Below are 18,827 nucleotides of genomic sequence, written 5' to 3'. Positions count from 1 at the left end.
TCGCAAACGGTTACGACAATCTCTCTGCACAGGCCCAAACGCGCGGGCTGAACGGAGGAGGGGGCCTTGTGCATCGCGTGGCTCGCGGAGACAAGGAAAGAAGAAGAGGAGTCGAAATAACAAATAAACGCAACGCGAGAAATCGCGCTCGGGCGCCGAATGATCGCTAATAAAATACCGCGGCGACGCATCCGCCGCGCAATAAATTATTCCTCGTTAACGAATCGATGTTATGTACCCCCCCGGGGGCGATAATTAACGACGTAAAGGCAATTATTATCGGGGGAACGGGGCGGTTAATTATAAATCATTCCCCGTTCCAATTTCGCAGACGCCGCCCGCGACCTCGGAGTCGAAAGATTTATCTCGGAACAATCGCGTGAGATTCGTTAACAGCGCGCGCGCGAGCGCGTGGCGATTTCTCGGAAGATGCCGATCGTTTTATCGTACCACCGGTGAAACTAGATCGCCGACGATAAATCTCGTCCGCGAGATTAAACCGCGTACACGGGTATGCTAAACGCCGCTTCGATCGCAATTCGATTTTCCACGCGCTAATGAGTTGCCCTCATTACACGCGAGCTCCACGGAGGAAACAATGGATACGTTGCGATTTCTGATCCTTTGACGATTTAACGTCTACAACCTTGGCATACGCCGATGCGTCGCGACTTGAATCGCCGATCGCGAGATAAATTCCTTTCGACAAAAGAGTTATAATTATTGCCGATCGACTGCGAGATAAATTCCTCTCTAGAAAAACATTGCTGATAATTATTATTGCTCGATCGGTGTTTCTCGGATTGAAATGCGCCCGCACGTCGTTGCGTCTCTCTTAAAATTTCTCTTCACCATGAAAACCCATGCAATTGTGGGACAACATGGCGTTTCGTGAAGTCTTGCAAGTTTTGTGAAATTATATCATACATTTTACCAGTAAAGTGTACAGTGACATTAAAGGAACCTCTCATAAAATTCTTCGAAGTGCCATGTTGTCCCACAATTACATAATTTTCAGGATAAATTTTAAAAACGAAATTGTCTCCGTGTGGACGTCGGATAAAAAGTTACGTATCGCTGCGTTTCCACGCACACGTCGAATACACATAAAAGATACACGTGGCTCGCAATAATGAAGAATGTCTAACAATAAGTGCAGTTTCGAGAGCTCCCCGCGTCGTTCGTGGACAATCGTCTCCGGTTTCGTGCGCGGAAATGGAGAACGGGGTGGAAAAAGCGCGATTAAAAGACGAGTTCTTCCGACGTGCGTGGATGTAGTTTGCGCAGCTTACAGCGTACGTGGGACGGGGTCCGTGTACACATTATACGCGTGTAATACGCCGGAGAGAGACGTAATTTTACCTCGGTAGGTTTACCCACGGCTGGGAACCGGCGGCGTACGAGCCGCGGTGGGCGGAGGAGACAAAATAGACCGTAATGCCCGGTAAAAAGTGCACCTTTAGCTTCATCGAAGAGAAATAAAAGCCGCGAGACGAGAGCCGTACGTGTGCGTCGCGAAGCGGCTGGAAGCGCAATATCGAGGCATCGCCCGGCCGCGGCGGCGACGGCGACCCCGCGCTCCGCGAAAAAGGAAAAACAACGGGGTAGAGAGAGAGAGAGAGAGAGAGATAGAGAGAGAGACACGTTATCGAGACACCGATAACGGAAACGACGAGTGAGGAGCAAAATGGATGGAGCGATAGAACGAAGCGTCCTCGAGGACGGAATCTAATTTGAGAACCGCTCGCAGAAATCGCGTATTTCCGGATTTTGTGACTCCGTCGAATGAGGGAGAGAGAGGCTATTTCTAAATTGTTGGTCTTGCGAAACGGACAGTCCGCACAATGAATCGATAGGAGAACGTCTGCTAGATCGACTCGCGGGACGGCAAAATAAAAAGGAGCACGACGTGGAGTTACAAAGTGCTCTCGAGTCCGCGTTTACTCCACGGAAGACGCTCGTCCTCGTAAATTATCGCAAACTTATCATTGGTCCTCCCCCCTCTCCCTCTCTCTCTCTCTTACTCTCACTCTCGCTTTATTGCCGCGGCAATTCGCTCGATTCCGACGAGTTGTACTCGCGGAAGTTGGCGCGGGGTAAAAAGAAATACGCTACGCCAGTCGTCTCTCGTTAAATCCCCGCGAGAGTCAGGGCGAGTTCGCCGCAAAGTGAGTGAGCGGGTGAGTGTGTGTGTGTGTGAGAGAGAGAGAGAGAGGGGGGGGGGCAGCGGCTCTAATTAATTGAAGAAATAATTAAAACGTACGTGCCAGCGGCAGGCGCGGTCTCGTCAACGAGCTCTTTCCATTCCGGGCGCCACCAGCCACCGTTAATTGTGCAATCGCGCGAGGATTCGCGCGCCGAATTCGCCGAGCGGAATTTATCCGGCCCCGCGGCGCGAAATGCGGTATAAACGTCGCCGGAGGACGATATCACGCGCTCGGGCGACCCGGAAAAAGTCAGACACGGCAGGATTGTCGACGGTTATCTCGGTGTTTTTATCGCGGGGGAGGATACATCGATTCCGCAGCGAAATTCCGCGGTGATCTCGGGCACGCCCGGGGTCCGCCACGACGTCCTTTTCCCCTGTTTGGGAAAAACTGCGTTTCCTCCCGTCTTGCAACTGTCGTGTAAAATACACAAGCCGGAAATGCAAAAGCGTACAACGGGGAGAATTTCTTCTCAAAATTTACCCTGAAAATCATGTAATCGTGGAACAACGCGGTGTTTCCAAAAATTTTGTCAGAGTTTCCTGGCATTTTAGTAGCAAAATGTATGGTAAAATTTCACAAAACTCTCATAAAGTCTCATCTGCTCTCTGCATCTAGAAACATTCCATTTTATATAAAGAAATCGAACGCTTAAAACATTTGTCGACAATATGCGATTGTAGTGTATAATATATTATACAATTTATCCACTCACGCAAATTTTTTAAACGTATTTATTGACTACAAAATAGAGTGTTTCTAGACGCAAAGAGCACATTGTATGCCATGTTGTCCCACGATTACACGATTTCCAGGGTAAATTTTAAGAGAAAATGTATAAACCGGGTCGCAGTAGCGGAGACTCGCCCCGGCGTTGTTTCAAACGAACGCCTCAACACCTTGTTAAAAACCTATCTCCGAGGGGGAAACCGCTGACCAAAATCTTGTACACCAATGCCCACTGGGCATTTCTTTATCTTATTATCTTATTTATCTTGTTAAATGTAGAATGAAATATTTAGACACTAACACCCTGTCGCGGCTCTTAGTCCTTTCTTCCTTCAAATTTGTGTCTATCACATTTGAGCCATACCAATTTTACTAATTTGCTATCTCGTTTTATCTTATTTTATCTCTATAATGCCCCAGCAGGGCCTAATGCCCAAAAAATGCCTACTCTGGGGAAAAAAAGTCAGTTACAACCCATTTTGGGGCCCACAATTAGTGATCGAATTGTTTAGATTGTTCGTAACTCTAATCCTTTACGAATTTTATCCCGCGTAACTAAAAATCACAATTAGCTGTTCTATCTATATCCAAGATACTAAAGTAATACTAATCAATTCTCTCAATTAGTTCTGTCGATATTCAGTAGCGCAAAGATAATTTTCACTTAAGTGGCAATAACCGAAATGTTAAGTTGCTTAACTACATCAAAAAACGGTCAAAATTTTTCCCAGAGTAGAGCTACGAACAATCCAAATAATTCGATTACTAATGGTGGGCCCCAAAATGGGTTATAGGTAACTGTCTTCTTTTTTTCCCCCCTCGCTTATCTTCCTCGGCTCCTCTCGTCCCGCCGCGTGAATGTCGGAGCGAATAGTCGCTCACCTGTCGATGTAGCCGTCGCCGTCGCCGTCGCATGCCTGGAACAGCTTCCGGACGCGTTCCTCGTCGCAAATGGAGCCCGTCTCGCTTTCGGCGTCCGCGGTCTGCGACATCTCTCCTCACTGGGGCCCGTCCCGCGCGGCCGTCTCGCAGCAACGTACGGTCATCGGTGTCGTCCCTGCCGATCCTCGCCTCGCGCCGTCGCCCGCCGCGCGACGCCGCATTTGGGCCGCACTCTCGGCCTGACCCCGCGGAATTACTGCCGCTCCGCCGCGCGTCTATCCCGCGACGACGCGTGCCGCGCGCGCGAGGGGCCTCGAGGCATCGTCGCGGCCGCGCACGACCGGGAACAATCGCACGTGTCTCGCGCGGGAACGCTGGAAAGGGGAAATTTAAACCTCGCTTACAATGCGCTCCTCGCGCCTGGAAACATCTTATTTTGTGTGCGAATCAAAACGCTTCGAAAGTCCGTCGACAACGTAACCCTCTGGCCCATACTCCGAGTCCTACTTTGTCGATAAAAGCGCCACTAAAAGTGGCCAATCGCAAGGCTCATTGGCTGTGTTCTCCAGAAGTTAGCGCTTAATAAGCGCTTTATGCTGATTGGATAGATCTAGAGGAATAGCTCTATTTCAGCACAGATCTGAAAGTATAATCCAATGAACGCAAAGCGCTTAGCAAGCGCTAACTTCTGCTGGACACAGGCATTGTCCACTTCTAGAGGCGCTTTTTATTGACAAGAGGGCTCCGAGTACGGGCCCTTATGTACTTGCGTAAACTTTTTTTAAACGCATTTATTGCCTACGAAACAGAACGTTTCTGGACACAAAGAGCACATTGTAGAGTCAGGCTTTATCGCGTTAGGAAACACCCGGCGCGCATTGCTCGACGTAATTGATATTTACGAGCGATCCGTCCTATTGTACGTTTATCGGGACTTATCTCTGAGCTTACGAGAAAGGCTAGTGCCTGCGACGTTAAAACTCGAACTTCGTCAAAAAGCGGCTCTCGAGGCGCGCATTCCTCGCCACCGAACGATTCCCAGATTTTTATCGGGATTTATCTCGCGCCGGGGTAAAGAAAGTCGCGAGAGAAGTCGATTCGTCGATCGCGAATCCCCGCCGATCGGTTCGACAGCTGTCGCGCGCGAGATTCCAGAACGAGCGTCAATAACGTCGACGACGATGCCCGCGGTATCCTCTACTCACCTCGCTGTCGCAACCCCGACTGACCCTATCCCCCCCTCGATCGGGCCGATCGCGAGATCGGACGGTCGAGCGCGCGTCGCGGCAATTCACGACGCTCCGAGAAAGAGAGAGAGACGGCAATGGGGAGCGGACGGGAGGCCGCGTCACGCGCTCCGGCCTCGTGTCATCGGCGCGTCTCGTCTCCAGGATTCCGGGAGGGCGGTACACCCCCTGCCCCGCTCGCGCGCGGGCGAGGAATTCCTCTCGTCGACGCGGAGGTCACCGCCGCCGCGGCAGCCACCGTTCTATTTTTAGACGCGCGCGGCGGATGCCACCCGCGGCCCTCGCGAAACGCCGATATAAACAGATATCCGTCACGGAATCGCGGCGATTATCCGCCTCGCGCCCGCGTATTTCGGACACCGTCCGCCTCGCGACGGCGGACGATAATCGCGGACACCGACGACTGACCGAGGCTAGCGGCGCGCTCGAACCCTCGCGCACTGAAAACTCGCCGCCTGGCGTCCGCCGCGGTGTCACCGAGTCACTAACCCTAACCTCAAAACCGAGCCCGCGGCTCACCCTGCGCCCGCGACTGTTAAAAACTATCGATTGAGCCCGCGGCGGTCAAAAAACTCCGACCGGTCGATCGCGGCGTAATCTCGCGCGCCGCGATAGAATTGCCGGATTCCACCGCGGGTCGTGGACGCGACACTCGGTCGGTCTGTGATCGACCACCGCGCACGCCACGGGGATTGACCGAGTGTCGATGTCGCTTCTGTATATTAAACATTTTTTTAATACTGAATTATTTGTGCGCACGTAGCCTGCGCAAGTGACACCACAAGTAAAATATGAGTTCGTCTTTCCATAATTTATCGGCTCGAAAACGTACTTTTAGCCAGAAAAAAGTCACAATTTGCATTGCTTCGTGCATTATTTAGGTGCGCAAAGAAGCACAAAGTCATTAATATAATATGCAAATGTTGCACGTTTAAAAGCATCCTCTTGTTAAACTGCTATTTTTAATTAATTTATCGCCCTTCTCGTGCAGCTGACGTACACACATATGTTCGGCGAGCGAGTGATAACGTGGCGACCTTCACGTACACGACGGCACGCAAAAACATCGTACGTCACCGCGCCGAGAGAAAACCAACAAAAAAAAAAACGTTGAGAATTCGTTGTGCCAGCTACGAAATTGAAAATTCTGTACTTAATATTTTACGTTACTTTGTTCCGTGACTGTTACTACGTTTTGTGTATCATTCCGCGGACTTATTGGTATTGATTAAATTAACGATTAATTCTGTTCAATCGAGAAAATGTTTCGAAACAAAAATCGTTGTTGCTTAAATTCTAATTACTAAGATTAGAGATTTTACCTCAATAGTTGGTGTATACAAATGTATATTTCTAAATTGTAAATCTTCATTCACAATGAATCTAAAAGAGAAGTGAAGCACACCGCGCTTCGAGAAAATCGGCATCGCGAAAAAGTGGCCTCAACTGTTCGATATAGCTTGCGTTCGTTTTCTCCCATCGGGAGCAGAAACTATACTGAAACTCTATAGTTCACGTCGCGTAAATTATAGACTTTCGGTATAGTTTATGCTCCCAGTAGGAGAAAACGAACGCAGGCATTAACGACAGTCGCACTGGTAACATCTCTTTTTTTAGAAAGGGAAGATTAGAAAGGGATTACATTTTTTATTTAACTGTTTCCCTCTGGAATATTAGGAATTCCTCAGAACGCGCGATGCTCCATGCTCGTTTTTATTTCTCCTACGCTTGTATGATAGAAAACATTTTTCATAGTAAAACGTAACATGTAAAAATATGTATGTATGTATGTATATATATGTATATACAATATAACGCAGAATAAAATATAATAACACGCAGCGAAGCGGTCTCTCTTTATCCTTCCCCTCGCTTTAGTTACGCACGCGCACGCGTTATCGCGGAAGCGCGTCTGTTTTTAAACGGCAATCCAAGAGTTATTGAATCGCAACATTAGTTTGCGGCTTCGGTCTCGAGTTTCTTGCTCAACGCGGGCAGGAGCTTCTTCAGCTTGGCGACGTCGTGGCTGAAGCCCCACATGATACATCGGGTGTGCTCGGCGGTGGGCAGACCTCGGAATTCGGCGTCCGTGTCGAACCTTTGAACGTGTTTCTCCTTTATGCGATCCACCAGCTCCCGCAGACGTTCGTTCCTTTTCACGTCCCACGTAACGTTCGACTCCGGAAATCGGACGGACCTGAGTTTCTTGTAGTCGCCGCCGACCTCCTCGTAGACCCTGCGAAATCAAATACGTATCAAATACATAAAATACACAAGAAGAAAATATCTCGTCAAGAAAGTTCAATTTCGCGCGACTCTTTCTTTACTCACTTGAGGAAGCCGTTGTCTTCGACGCCGTATCGCTCGGCCAGAGGTTCGAAGGCCCGCACGATGTCGATCGTCAGATAATTGAAGTTCTCTTTCGATCGGCCGTTCACGTTGTAGTCGGTGATCCAGTTCTCGAAGATCTCGACGGCCTCCCGCATGTTGTTGATCTTCCGCTCGTCCTTCGTGCACGATATCACCCTCTCGGCTCGCTTCACCAGCCCGCTGATCGCGTGGAACTGATACGACACGTCTCTACCCTCCAAGGATTTGATACTTTGCAGGGCTTTCTCCCGGTCTTTGAAACCCAGCGTGCTCTCCGTCTTTTCGTTCTGCCTCTTCTCCTCGGCGACCGACGAACGTTTCGCGCGCTTCCTCTCGGACTCGCTGTCGCCATCGCTGCTCGACGAGCTATCGCGAGCTCGTTTAGCGGCCCTTTCTTCCTCATCGACGTCCATGTCGTCCTCGTCTTCGCCGAGTTTCTCGCGCGCCTGGGCCGCCAGCTTTTTCAGCTTCGCGGGATCGGGACTGTAACCGAGCGCGATGCATCGCGCGTGCTCCTTCGTCGGCAGTCCCCGAAAATCGCCCGCGTCCGTCTCGTACCACTGAACGTGCTCGTCCCTGATCCTGCCGATGATCTCCTTCAGGCGCCTGTTTCTCTCGACGTCCCATGTGGTGTCTCCGTCGGGAACTCTCACGTCGCGCAGGCTCTTGTAATCGCCCTTCTCGTCCTCGTACGCCCTAAACGGAGAAAATCGATATCAGCTTGCCGAAAAGCGCCCCGAGCCCTCGCGCGACGGTGCCGTCTCACCTGAAGAACCCGTCGTCCCACACGCCGTGCCTCTTGGCGAGGCTGCGGAAGGCGCTGATCGTTTCGATCGGCAGATACGCGAGGTTCTCCTTCCCCCGGTTATTCTCTTTATAATCCGCCAGCCAGTCCTCGAAGATCTTGAGAGCGTCGCGCAGATTCGCCAGTTTCTCCGCGTCCCGCGTGATCTGGAGCGTTCTCTTCGCGCGGCTGACGAAGCTCGTGATTACACGATACTGATAACTGATATCGCGGCCGTCCAGGATCCTCAGCGTGTCCAACGCTCTCTGCTTGTCCTTGAAACCTATGCCTCCTCCCTCCTCCTGCTCCCCGGACTTGGTCTTTACCATTTTACTGCGCAAAGAGGAAACTTGAGCTAAACTCCGGTTCTTAATTAAGACGGTGCGCGACTGTCGTATAAAGAGAAAAAAAATGCGGAAAATAGGAGAATACATGCTCCATTCGGCGATGGCACGAATGTTAGCCGGTTTCGGAGTAACGCGATTACGGGCGTTTACTGCTAATCGCTTCATCGCTTCCGATTGTCACCGCTGGAACTCAATAAAGACGTGGAAATGATGAATTACGCGTTAGCGGCGTTTGACATCGCTCAAAGTTAGTTTCGGGAAACTGACACGGAGCAATCGATTCGGAGCGGCGCAGCCAATCATCAGGAGAGGATGCGCCCGGAGGCGGAGAGACAGTCAATCAGAATGCGAAACGCGTATGTCAGTTTTATCGTTGACGTAGTCCTCGGAATTATGGAGGCTACACGGCAAGGATCAATACCGACCGCGGGACCGATGGTTCAATCGTTATATTTGGCAATCGCCGCACGTAAACGCGACATCCCGGCCGCGAGATGCGCGACGCTCGATTTTATTATTAAAATTTCACGAGAGCAAATCTTTTTTATAAACTCGACCATGCTGTCTCGTGTGTACCGTCTCTGATGAATGCTTCAGCGACGATATTCAAGGATATACATAAAATTAGCGAAATACATAGTCGACACTTATGTTGAAATTAACGAGACACTGATGGAAAACTGAGAATTTCAACAGAGATACTTACCGACCAAACTTTAACGCCGCTTAATCGCACAGCACTGTCTTCGGCTACGTACTAATTAATCGAGATCACCCGCACGAATCTCGGATGTAACTTCTAATCTAACTCGCCGAGTGTCCTAAGTGGTTTTTGAGTCGCAAGGCTGACGGTGACTGCGAGCCGACTTAAGTCACCGGTTATACTCGTCAGCGAAACTTGGTCGCGCGTTAAGGAAGGACGGCCGGCGAAGTGAGCGAGGGAAAGCGAGAGGTCGATATAAGCACGCTCGGTTCACATGTGTCAGAGCCCGAAATACACGGGCGATCGCGCACTTACATCTTACATCACATGCGCGTCGTCGAGGACGCGACCGAGAGGATGATCCCATCCTATGACTTAATACTTGTCGATTTCTTCGGGATTACGAGCCCCCGTTTCGCAAGGCGCGATGTAAATCTCCTCGAGACCGCACATCCGCGCATTTTATACTTTTATTCGTTATCTCTCGCTCTTGGTGGAACAGACTTGGAATAATCATGCTGTGTCAAAGTCGAATTACTACAATTTATGCTCGACGAGCTGCGAGTATAAAAAGGTACGAGTCATACATTGTATTTTTAATAATCGTCCTATCGATAAGATTTATTTAATATTTATAAAATAAATTACAACCGCGATAAACTACTATATAGAACACGCGCACAGAGTAACGATCGGAGATAACGCATCGACGCGAATCGGAGAAATTCGCAAACAAATTTTATTAGCCTATCTCCAGGAAGTCTGATAAATCAGCGCGGAAAAATAAGTGCTATTTACAAATACCATGTGTGCGTCCAGACGACTCGGAGCTGCGGGCGCTCCGCTTCGAGGATCGTCAAGCATAATCGATAGGAGATTTTCCCCCCTTCGAATAAGATGCAAACAACAGATTCGATCACATTTATTTAACAGACGCAGCTCCCAACGCCTAAACACGTGTACGGTGCCTGCTCGAGCTTCGAGCTCGCCGCGCCGTCCAGTATCGAGGACTGCGACGGCACGGCCGGGGCCGGTAATTGCGTTCTCTGCACGCTGTCATAGGGTATCGACGCGGCCTCCCGGTCTCTGCTGGTACTCTCCGTTTCCTGGGTATACGAGTCCCTCGGTGGCGGTTCCTGCGCCTTCGAATCGAACGCGGTCTCGTGGGCAGACAGTCGACTGTAGTTCAGGAAGGTCTCGGTGTAGCTCGGAGTCGAATGATGATGATGGTGATGATGATGGTGGTGATTGCTGCCGTACTGGGTATAATGGGGATGATATCTGCTCGATGGCGTTTTGAAACCGTCGTTGCCGCCGAGGTACTGATGCAAATGATGGAGACTGGAAGGGCCGTACACTGGAATGGGTTTTTAATTTCAAGTATACACTTCTCCGTGAACGCGCGCGCTTCGTGAACGCAATCGTAAAATGCGAATTTCAATATGCGAAATAATTAACGTCGACCAAGTCTAATACCTGCGGCGGTATTCGAGTACATGGCGAAAACCGCGTCGCTATACCCCGCGGCGGGATGCTTCATCAAATCTGGAACTTCGTTCCCGCCCGCTCCTTTCCCGGGCACCGCATGGCTCCGTACCATACCGCTTGGAACTTCTCCGCTAATCCCCGAAGACGCGCCGGTGCCGTACGCCATGTTGAAGAGCGCATCCGGGTCGCAGACGAACTTGTACACGTATCGCTCGCCGGCGACCTTCTGCATTATGCCTTTCTCATAGTAGTATCTCAGCGAGCGACTCAGCTTGTCGTAATTCATAGCCGGCCTGTTTTTCTGGACGCCCCATCTTCGTGCCACCTGCCAACGGAAACGTGTAACGAGTGCATGCCCGAAAGAAGCTATAGCTGTTTGTAACATATCATTTCAACGCATCTTTAGAATGAAACTTGTCTCGAGAGCGCTCTCTACGAACCTCTTCCGGCTCGATTAGCTTGAATTCCATCCCGCGTCCGGTCCACGCGATGCAAGGCGCGTTCGCGGGGTCGTCGAGCAAGGCTACGAGGAACTGCCACAGTTGCAGGGAGCCACGTCGCTGCTGCTGATAGCCGACGGCGACGTCGCTCCACGCGGACACGCCGGTCGCCGACGACGGCCTCTTGTTGATGTGATCCGGGTTCCAGGTCGAGACGGGCGAGCCCTTCTTCTGGTAATAGCCGTTCTGCCGGTCCCAGGATGAGTTCCTGGGATCTATCTGCGTGCCGAGCTCCGTCCAGGTCGGCGTGACGCTTCTCTTCGCGTAAGCCTCGGAACTCCAATTCTCCTGTCGCGGCAGGAAGGTCTCGGAGGAAACGGAGAAGGTCGACTGCCACTGGGAGGTCGAGGAGGAAGCGCTGGCCGGACGACTGGACGGCGGCGACGAACCCCTGTGATCCCTCGCCACGTTCCCGTACTGTTGCTGTTGGCGTTGGGGATAAATTAGGCTGCTCGCTGTAAGAAGACGCGTGATCCTTTATCGTCCGTGTCGCGATAATTCCATCGTGCTAGATTAGATCGAACACGTCGGTTTTTTCCCTTACGGCAACTCCGTACACGACACGCCATTTAGCGCTAGTGATCTGTATATCCCTTAGTTATTACGCTCGACGGCGTTCGCAGGATTTCATCCAGGGAGGGACACGATTCATACACAGTTGGAAAATTTGTGTTCTCTTGGTAAAAGAAATGCCGGTTAAAATTTTTGTGTTAAATGTTTAACACATTTATGCGTTAATTTAACATATTGCTCTTGTGTTAATTGACCTCAAATGTAAAATTATTAAAATAGCTGAAAAGAAATGTTGAAACAACACAATGTGTACTTATTTTTTAATCTGACACAATACATAAAATTGACAGAATAAAATGTCGATTTTATTCTATATAACGTAAGTGAGAGTGATTTCAAACCGTCATTTGACTTATTACATTTCTAAAATGTGAAACTTACACTTTTTAAATTCATTTTGTCATAAAAAAAATATGTTGATTTTTCACAAAATTTATTTCAAATATTTTGAGATTTGCATTTATTTTGTGTTAAAATATTAACAGAGTATTAGTGTGATCATTTAACATATCCACATTATGTTAAATTAACACAAAAATGTGTGTGGACCGTTTGGGACATGTGATATCTGTTAAATCTAACACAAATTTTTCAACTGCGTACTTCCAATATTAAAATAGGTATGGACTTATTCCAATTTTAATAATGTCTTCTATCGGTTCTTTAACTCTGCTCGCAGTTCCCCGAAAGAAAAATGAAGATGCCGGTTGTTCGACGTTCGGTTATATCTATAATCCGATCCTGGTACGTGACAAGTTTTATTCCTGCGATACGATAAATAAATGAAAAGTAATATCGATATGCGGATCAAATCTGCGGAGAGGGAATTTACGCTTCGGCGTAACTTTCTGCAATCGCGCTTGCAAGACGAAGGCGTCGCGACGCGGAGAGACGCGAGAAAAGCGCCGGATTATCCGCGGGCGTTTTTTTTCCCCCGCGGGGAAAGCGGACGGACGAGGGGAGGGAGAGCCGAGGAAGAAATTCTCGAGAGGACAAAAAGCGCGTTCCGTATTACCGATTGCACTCACGCGCCGGGCCGGTTGAAGCGCTCTCGTCACACAAATATCGGCAGGAAATTGGTGGATATTCAAAGCCCACCGGGGGCTGGAACCCGTGCGCGATGGTGCCCCCTGAAATATCGAAAGCCGAGAGCTCGCGCGATATGTATATTAATCGGGCCGCGCTCCTCTCTCTCTTTCCCTCTCTCGTTCTCGGGGGCCGCCGCCAACCCCCATCGACGTCGCGATACCGAAAGAGCCATTCTCGGGCCGTAATCCGGTTACGCTCCAAGTCGCGCACGGGGAATATTGAAAAATTGAGAAGCCGCGCGCGCGATCGAGGAGAGCGCCGATAACGTTGGCTGCAGCGACGTCGGGACGCTGCATCCGACGGTGGCTATCGAAAACGATGCCGAAAAGCGTGAGGAAGCGATGCGCCGATGACCCCATCCGCCGGACGACGCGATTTTTCCAATTTTCTCTCGCGGACAAAGCCGCGTGAATTTAATTCAAATCGACGTAGAAAGAAGAACAATATAGGTACGCGTAACATGCGTTTGACGATCGCTAATTGTAAGTTTGTTACCAAGCGATACCAGGGAATAACGAGAAGTCGCGTCGCGCTATTACGAAGCACCGGATCATCTGCTTTTTCTTCATTGGCATTAATAAGCTTCCGCAAGCTCGAACTTATATAATATGCAACGAGATGTGTCGGCGGAGAAGCTCGATGGAAGGTCATACGCGTTTCGGCGAACGTAGGGCGAACGTAGGACGAATCTCGGACGGGGAATCGGAAGGGAGCCGAAAGCTCTGGGGCCAATCTGGCACTCTCTCGAAAAGCGGAGAGCGAGCGAGCGAGCGAGCGAGCAAGCGCGCGCGCGCGCGAGAGAGAGAGAGAGAGAGAGAGAGAGAGAGAGAGAGAGAGAATGCGCGGCGCCAGGGGGTGGCGAAAGGGGTTGACCTCAGCCTGCGAGCTGAGCGCGGGCCAGAGGCTTTGCGGGTGGTTTTAGATTAAAATTAATCGCGAGCTGATGAAACCGGTGGCGATGTACCACCACCGGGGGGAGGCCGGAGAAGGGTTGAATTCAGGACTGGTCATAGGGACGGCAGAACACGACGGACGGTGTGGCGGCGGCGGCGGCGGTGGCGGCGGGGTGGGCTCGGCTCTACGGAAAAGAGGATGGCTTCCACTCTCGTCCACTCTCAGACGAGGAGAACCCGCGTTTCGCCGCTCTTCCTCCCTTTGCCATGCCCGCGCTATTTCTTTCTCCTTCCCTCCCTCACGCTTTTTCTCCTCTCTTCTGCCTCGCTGATCCTCGAATTCCGGCATAGTGCTCCGTTAATAATGCAAGCTCTATTTTCCACCCACCTGACGAGCGGCGAGACCTGACGAGAGCTCGCCTTGTCCTTTCCCGAGCGCGTACGCGGAAAACGCTCGTTTTGCGTATTCCATCGTCGCGCGCCTGATACGCTTCTTTTTTTTCCTCTCTCTGCCGCCCGAAAAATATTTATCGCGACGCGTGAATCAAAGATAAAGCCGTACGCGGATTGAAGTTTCGCCCGGCGAATTTTCCGCGAGAGCGGAGCGACTCTGCGGCCAGAACAGACCGTCGCGATCTGTAATCCACGTAATCCTCTGCTCGTATTAATTAGTGGAACTGTGAAACCAATCGGTATCCATTAACCGGTTATTACTATTCCGCTCTCGCCGGCATCGCTCTCTCCGAATTGTTTGTCCCCTCTAAACGAGATGATCTCGATTTATCTCGTATAATATCTTTTCTAAATATTTTTCTGCCGATACCGCCGCTCGGATATTTAACGAATTTTTGCGCATACGTTTTTACGCGAATAATACAATAAAGCGTGAGCCGCTCCGATCGATGGATTCGTTTAATGCACACGGAGAGAATCTTCTTTTAGAATTTATCCTGAAAATCATGGTAGTCGTAGGACAACGTGGCATTTTCAAGAATTTTATCAGAGCCTTTTAAAAAATTTTACCATGTAAAATTAATCGAACAGATTTGACATTTTATTACAGTGGGAGTTGATATTTTTCATTATGGTAGATATTAATCAGAAAAACTATCATAAAATTCTTCAAAATGCCACGCCGTCTCACGACTAACTTATTTTCAGGGTAAATTCCAAGAGTGAGTTCTCCCCGTGTATTTTTTACTGAAAACAGAACAGAAAGGAAATATTCAATCGCTCTGACGCATGACACGACGGCGATTTTTCCGGTTGGAAAATAAATTGGGTGATCGTAAGTAGATTGGGGGATATCGATACGGGCGATAGGGAATGTATCCTATTATTAACCTAAACTACGTGTGAATAATTAAAACGGCTTAATGGTAGGGAGAATTACGCGAAGAGAAGCACGAGCATAATCCCAGGTGACTTGGTAGTAGGCGGGTAGTATACAGTGTCGAGCCGTGGATATATAGCGTAACCGAGTTCCTAAAGGATTCGGCTCCGCGATTCTATGTGTGCGTGAATAAAGGAAGACTAATCGGTCTGATTACAAAGCATGAGCTTGCAACCCCTCACCGACTCCACCTTTTATGGACGGGGACGAGTGGCGGTGGAGACGCGAGACGGTGGCTGGCGACTTTCGTACTTTCGCCTTTGGTTCACGGCCTATTAGATAATGAGCGTTTCGACGGAAACATGACAGTTGTGGTCACTGAAATATCACTCCGCTGCCCCGTGATTGACATTCAAGACAAAACGTGATAACTCGCAAATGAACGTTCGCGTAGGACTCGCTTGCACTCGGCGGCCGTGGCGAATCAATAATAATAAAAGTTCTCGAAACTTTCTTCATTCTCGCTTTAACGAATAACAAAAGGATGCCTGGGAGAGCTCGAGTAGTTACTAAAGACACTGTTAATCTTGCATCGAGAATCTCCTCCGCGCTGCACAGATCGCGAGAGAGAAAGCTCCCGACTTACATTTTCCCCCGGGATTCCCTAGCCTCGCGCTCTTTTCTTTCTTTCGGCAACTTTTGCTGGAATCTACAAGACGCTCGCCATAGCTTTCGACTTGAAAGCATCGTTTAATTATTCAATTACGTGTGCTCAGTCACGCGTGAGTTTAGTGCATTAGTCGTGTGCCTGAGTGCAAATGTTGGCTCTTACACAAAGTCGTTACTTTGGCAACTGTTTCGCAAAATGCAGTGTATAATAAATATCGAAAAAATGTAAATCATCTTCGACAAGAGCGTACCGCACTATCCTACGATAATTATCGAATTTTTGTTACGACGTTGCTGCACTTTGACGATCGACGAAGAATATACGCACAGTTGAAAAATTTGTCTTGTTAAAAAAATGCCGGTTAAAATTTTTGTGTTAAATGAACCTCAAATGTCAAATTATTAAAATAACTGAAAAGAAATGGTAAAAATACACAATGTGCACTTATTTTTTATCTTACACAATCAGAATAAAATGTTGATTTTATTCTATATAACATAAGTGAAAATGATTGCAAACCGTCATTTAACTTATTATAACTGTAAAATGTAAAAATTACATTTTTAAATTCATTTTGTCATTAAAAATATGTTAATTTTGCACGAAATTTATTTCAAATTATTTTGAGATTTGCATTTATTTCGTGTTAAAATATTAACAGAGCATTAGTGTGATCATTTAATATATCCATATTATATTAAATCAACACAAAAATTTGTGCGGACCGTTTGGGACATGTGATATCTGTTAAATTTAACACAAATTTTTCAACTGTGCATACATACACGAGGGACAATTAACGACGGCGCGGACCGATCATCGCCGTTGTAGCTGTGGGGTCCTCGAAGAGCTAATCGGAAGTCGACTCGATTAATGGACAACGGTACCCTCGTTGTACCCTCCGATTATTTATGGACTCTACGGGGTGGAATAGCGCCACGTGGATCCTTTTATGCTGGGATTTGTCACGGCGATGGATTACTCGTGCAGAGATAAAAGTCAGCGAGAGAGCCCGCGTTCTCCATCTCGGTACATCGATTAAGGCGTGCCATCGTCGTCAAATCTCTTACCGTTCTCCTGAGACGCTGCGGACGATATGTTCGTTATGGGAAGCGGCTCCACGTAGCTCCGATCCGTCGGCTCCTCCTTCACGGCGACGTCCTTCGTGCTCTTACTAGCCGGCCCGTTTATCTTTCGATTCCTACGGGTAACAACGCAAGATTTCGCTTTTACGCAAACGTACGACGCGACATTTCTCTCTCGTATTCGCAAGGCAGCTGCGTCGCAAGCGCCTTGTAAGTCGGTATTGCAAAGTAAGAAGTACAAGCTCGTGCGAATCTCCCACGAATCAACTTACCCGAAGCAACGGTCCGAGCTGATCTCGAGGAAATCGCCGTTTTGACCGTGCGCGACCGGTACCGGGGTAGACTGATACTGGGGATGATAATTGCCATTGTCGCCGTTTCTCGTGCAATTGCTCGACTCTTGCTTCACGCTCGCACCTAGCGCAAGCGAAAACGGTCATGTTAATCGTAGATCCGCGTTGTTTCTTTTTTATATCGCGACGATAAGGGGAAATGATTTTAACGACAGTCACACACAAACACACACACACTCTCTCTCTCTCTTTCTCGCGGGCCTTCCTACGCCGCATATCGTTACTGTTTACCGAGCACGTGGCGCGCGATCGCTTTCTTCGGACGATTCATAGCCGAAAGAACCGGCACGGCGGGGCGTCAGGACATAACGGCGCGTGTCGCACCGGAAGTAAAGACGCATCGCTGCAACGACACGTGAGAGGGAAGGTGGGGTCTAATGGGGTGCCGACGATTTTGCGAGGGCGAGGGCTGCGCCCCCGATAAATCAAACAGGCTCCCGGGGCCGTGGGAAGCATAAGTCACATGCCTCCGGCAATAATTGTATTTGTAAACATTGCAAGTTTACTGATAGGAAGAAGCGCCAGAGCAGATTGAATTATCTCGGGGCGTCGTATCGTCCGCGAAATCTCGTAATAATTTTCGATGAGCGAGACTTCAACGGGGCTTCGTTTAAGAAAGACGATCCGTCAAAAGGCGCATACGCTCGGACGTTTCTTCAGCACTTGCCTTAAAGAAAGCTTTAGCTAAACGCTACAATTGAACAAGAGGGAACATTAATTTCTTTCTAAAAAAAGGATTCGATTTAAACAAAGCTTTAGCCAAAAATTGCAGTCAAACAAGAAGAAACATTAATTTCTTTCTAAAAAAAGGGTTCGACTTAAAGAAAGCTTTAGCTAAAAATTCCAATTGAACAAAAGAAACATTAATTTGTTTTTAAAAAAGGATTCGACTTAAAGGAAGCTTTGGCTAAAAATTGCCATTGAACAAAAGAAACATTAATCCCTATCTAAAAAAAGGAACACTAATTCTTATCGAGTTCTCAATGTTACTCGTGCCGGTCGGGAAATCTGAACTCGAGAAATTTAGGGGCGCCATTGTTTAACTAGAAGACGTCGGCGCGCTCGCGCGATGTTTTATATAAAGGCCTATGGCCGCGAGTACATACGAGCATGTATCTCTTCCCAAATGCGTCGCGAGCTACATATAATATTACGCGGAAGATACGCGGCCTGGGAATTGCGTGCGCGTGTGTGCGTGCGCTCGCGTGTGTGCACGTTGGTGCGCATATAGACATTAGCTAGCCCCCGATTCCCTCTGGGTGTTTGCCCGCCCGGTTGAAACGTTCGACGATACGTTTGTTCAACGCTGCTCGAACGCTGAATTACACGTATCGTGCGCGTCGCGAATTTTGCGCCCCGGAATAATGTAAACTGCGGGGCCCTCCCCGCGCACCGAAACGCCGAGCTCCGAAAGCGCGCCGGGAGTGCGCGCGGTGCGGCGCGGCGCGGCGCGGCGCGGCGGTTCCGATTTCTGCCCGCTTATCATAATGACCCCGCGGAAAAGGCGCGGCGTTATCGATAGCGACGTTAATAAGCGCGCCGCGTCGACGGGGCGGCGCGGGGAGGACGGGGGG

General features: G+C 49.1%; 2 protein-coding genes across 5 annotated transcripts in view; both read right to left on the bottom strand.

Annotated features, from left to right (window-relative positions):
- Nucleotides 1-6,762: 6,762 nt before the first annotated feature.
- Nucleotides 6,763-9,668, bottom strand: LOC105565529. Of its 2 annotated transcripts, none has more exons than XM_012018803.1 (4): nt 9,585-9,668; nt 8,202-8,552; nt 7,397-8,131; nt 6,763-7,301 (listed from the first exon to the last, which is right to left on the bottom strand). In XM_012018803.1, exons 2-4 carry the CDS (start codon nt 8,546-8,548, stop codon nt 7,019-7,021), a joined length of 1,365 nt encoding a protein of 454 aa, XP_011874193.1. In that variant the 5' UTR covers nt 8,549-8,552; nt 9,585-9,668; the 3' UTR covers nt 6,763-7,018. The 2 variants fall into 2 exon arrangements, with proteins under 2 accessions (XP_011874193.1, XP_011874192.1); XM_012018802.1 differs by lacking the exon at nt 9,585-9,668 and adding an exon at nt 9,273-9,563.
- Nucleotides 9,669-9,743: 75 nt separating this feature from the next.
- Nucleotides 9,744-18,827, bottom strand: part of LOC105565530 (ETS translocation variant 1) — a 19,881-nt gene continuing 10,797 nt past the window's right edge. For all 3 annotated transcript variants that reach the window (XM_012018806.1, XM_012018804.1, XM_012018805.1), the window contains 6 exons: nt 17,173-17,317; nt 16,886-17,016; nt 11,198-11,712; nt 10,746-11,082; nt 10,074-10,626; nt 9,744-9,827 (listed from right to left, as the gene is read on the bottom strand). In XM_012018806.1, the coding sequence (XP_011874196.1) occupies nt 10,196-10,626; nt 10,746-11,082; nt 11,198-11,712; nt 16,886-17,016; nt 17,173-17,317 (1,559 nt within the window). In that variant the 3' untranslated portion in view covers nt 9,744-9,827; nt 10,074-10,195. The remainder of the gene's footprint in view (nt 9,828-10,073; nt 10,627-10,745; nt 11,083-11,197; nt 11,713-16,885; nt 17,017-17,172; nt 17,318-18,827) is intronic.

This window comes from Vollenhovia emeryi, unplaced genomic scaffold (assembly GCF_000949405.1).
Source record: "Vollenhovia emeryi isolate VEMERY1.0 unplaced genomic scaffold, V.emery_V1.0 DF939151.1, whole genome shotgun sequence".
Classification (NCBI taxonomy): Eukaryota; Metazoa; Arthropoda; class Insecta; order Hymenoptera; family Formicidae; genus Vollenhovia; species Vollenhovia emeryi.
This window is presented reverse-complemented; position numbering and strand designations above follow the sequence as displayed.

What these genes read in the sequence shown, in the direction of transcription:
- LOC105565529 (XM_012018803.1), bottom strand. Translation starts at nt 8,548, where the DNA reads ATGGTAAAGACCAAGTCCGGGGAGCAGGAGGAGGGAGGAGGCATAGGT. An exon ending in TGGGACGACGGGTTCTTCAG is followed by an intron (nt 8,132 to 8,201) that starts GTGAGACGGCAC and finishes TTCTCCGTTTAG; the next exon opens with GGCGTACGAGGACGAGAAGG. An exon ending in GAAGACAACGGCTTCCTCAA is followed by an intron (nt 7,302 to 7,396) that starts GTGAGTAAAGAA and finishes TTGATTTCGCAG; the next exon opens with GGTCTACGAGGAGGTCGGCG.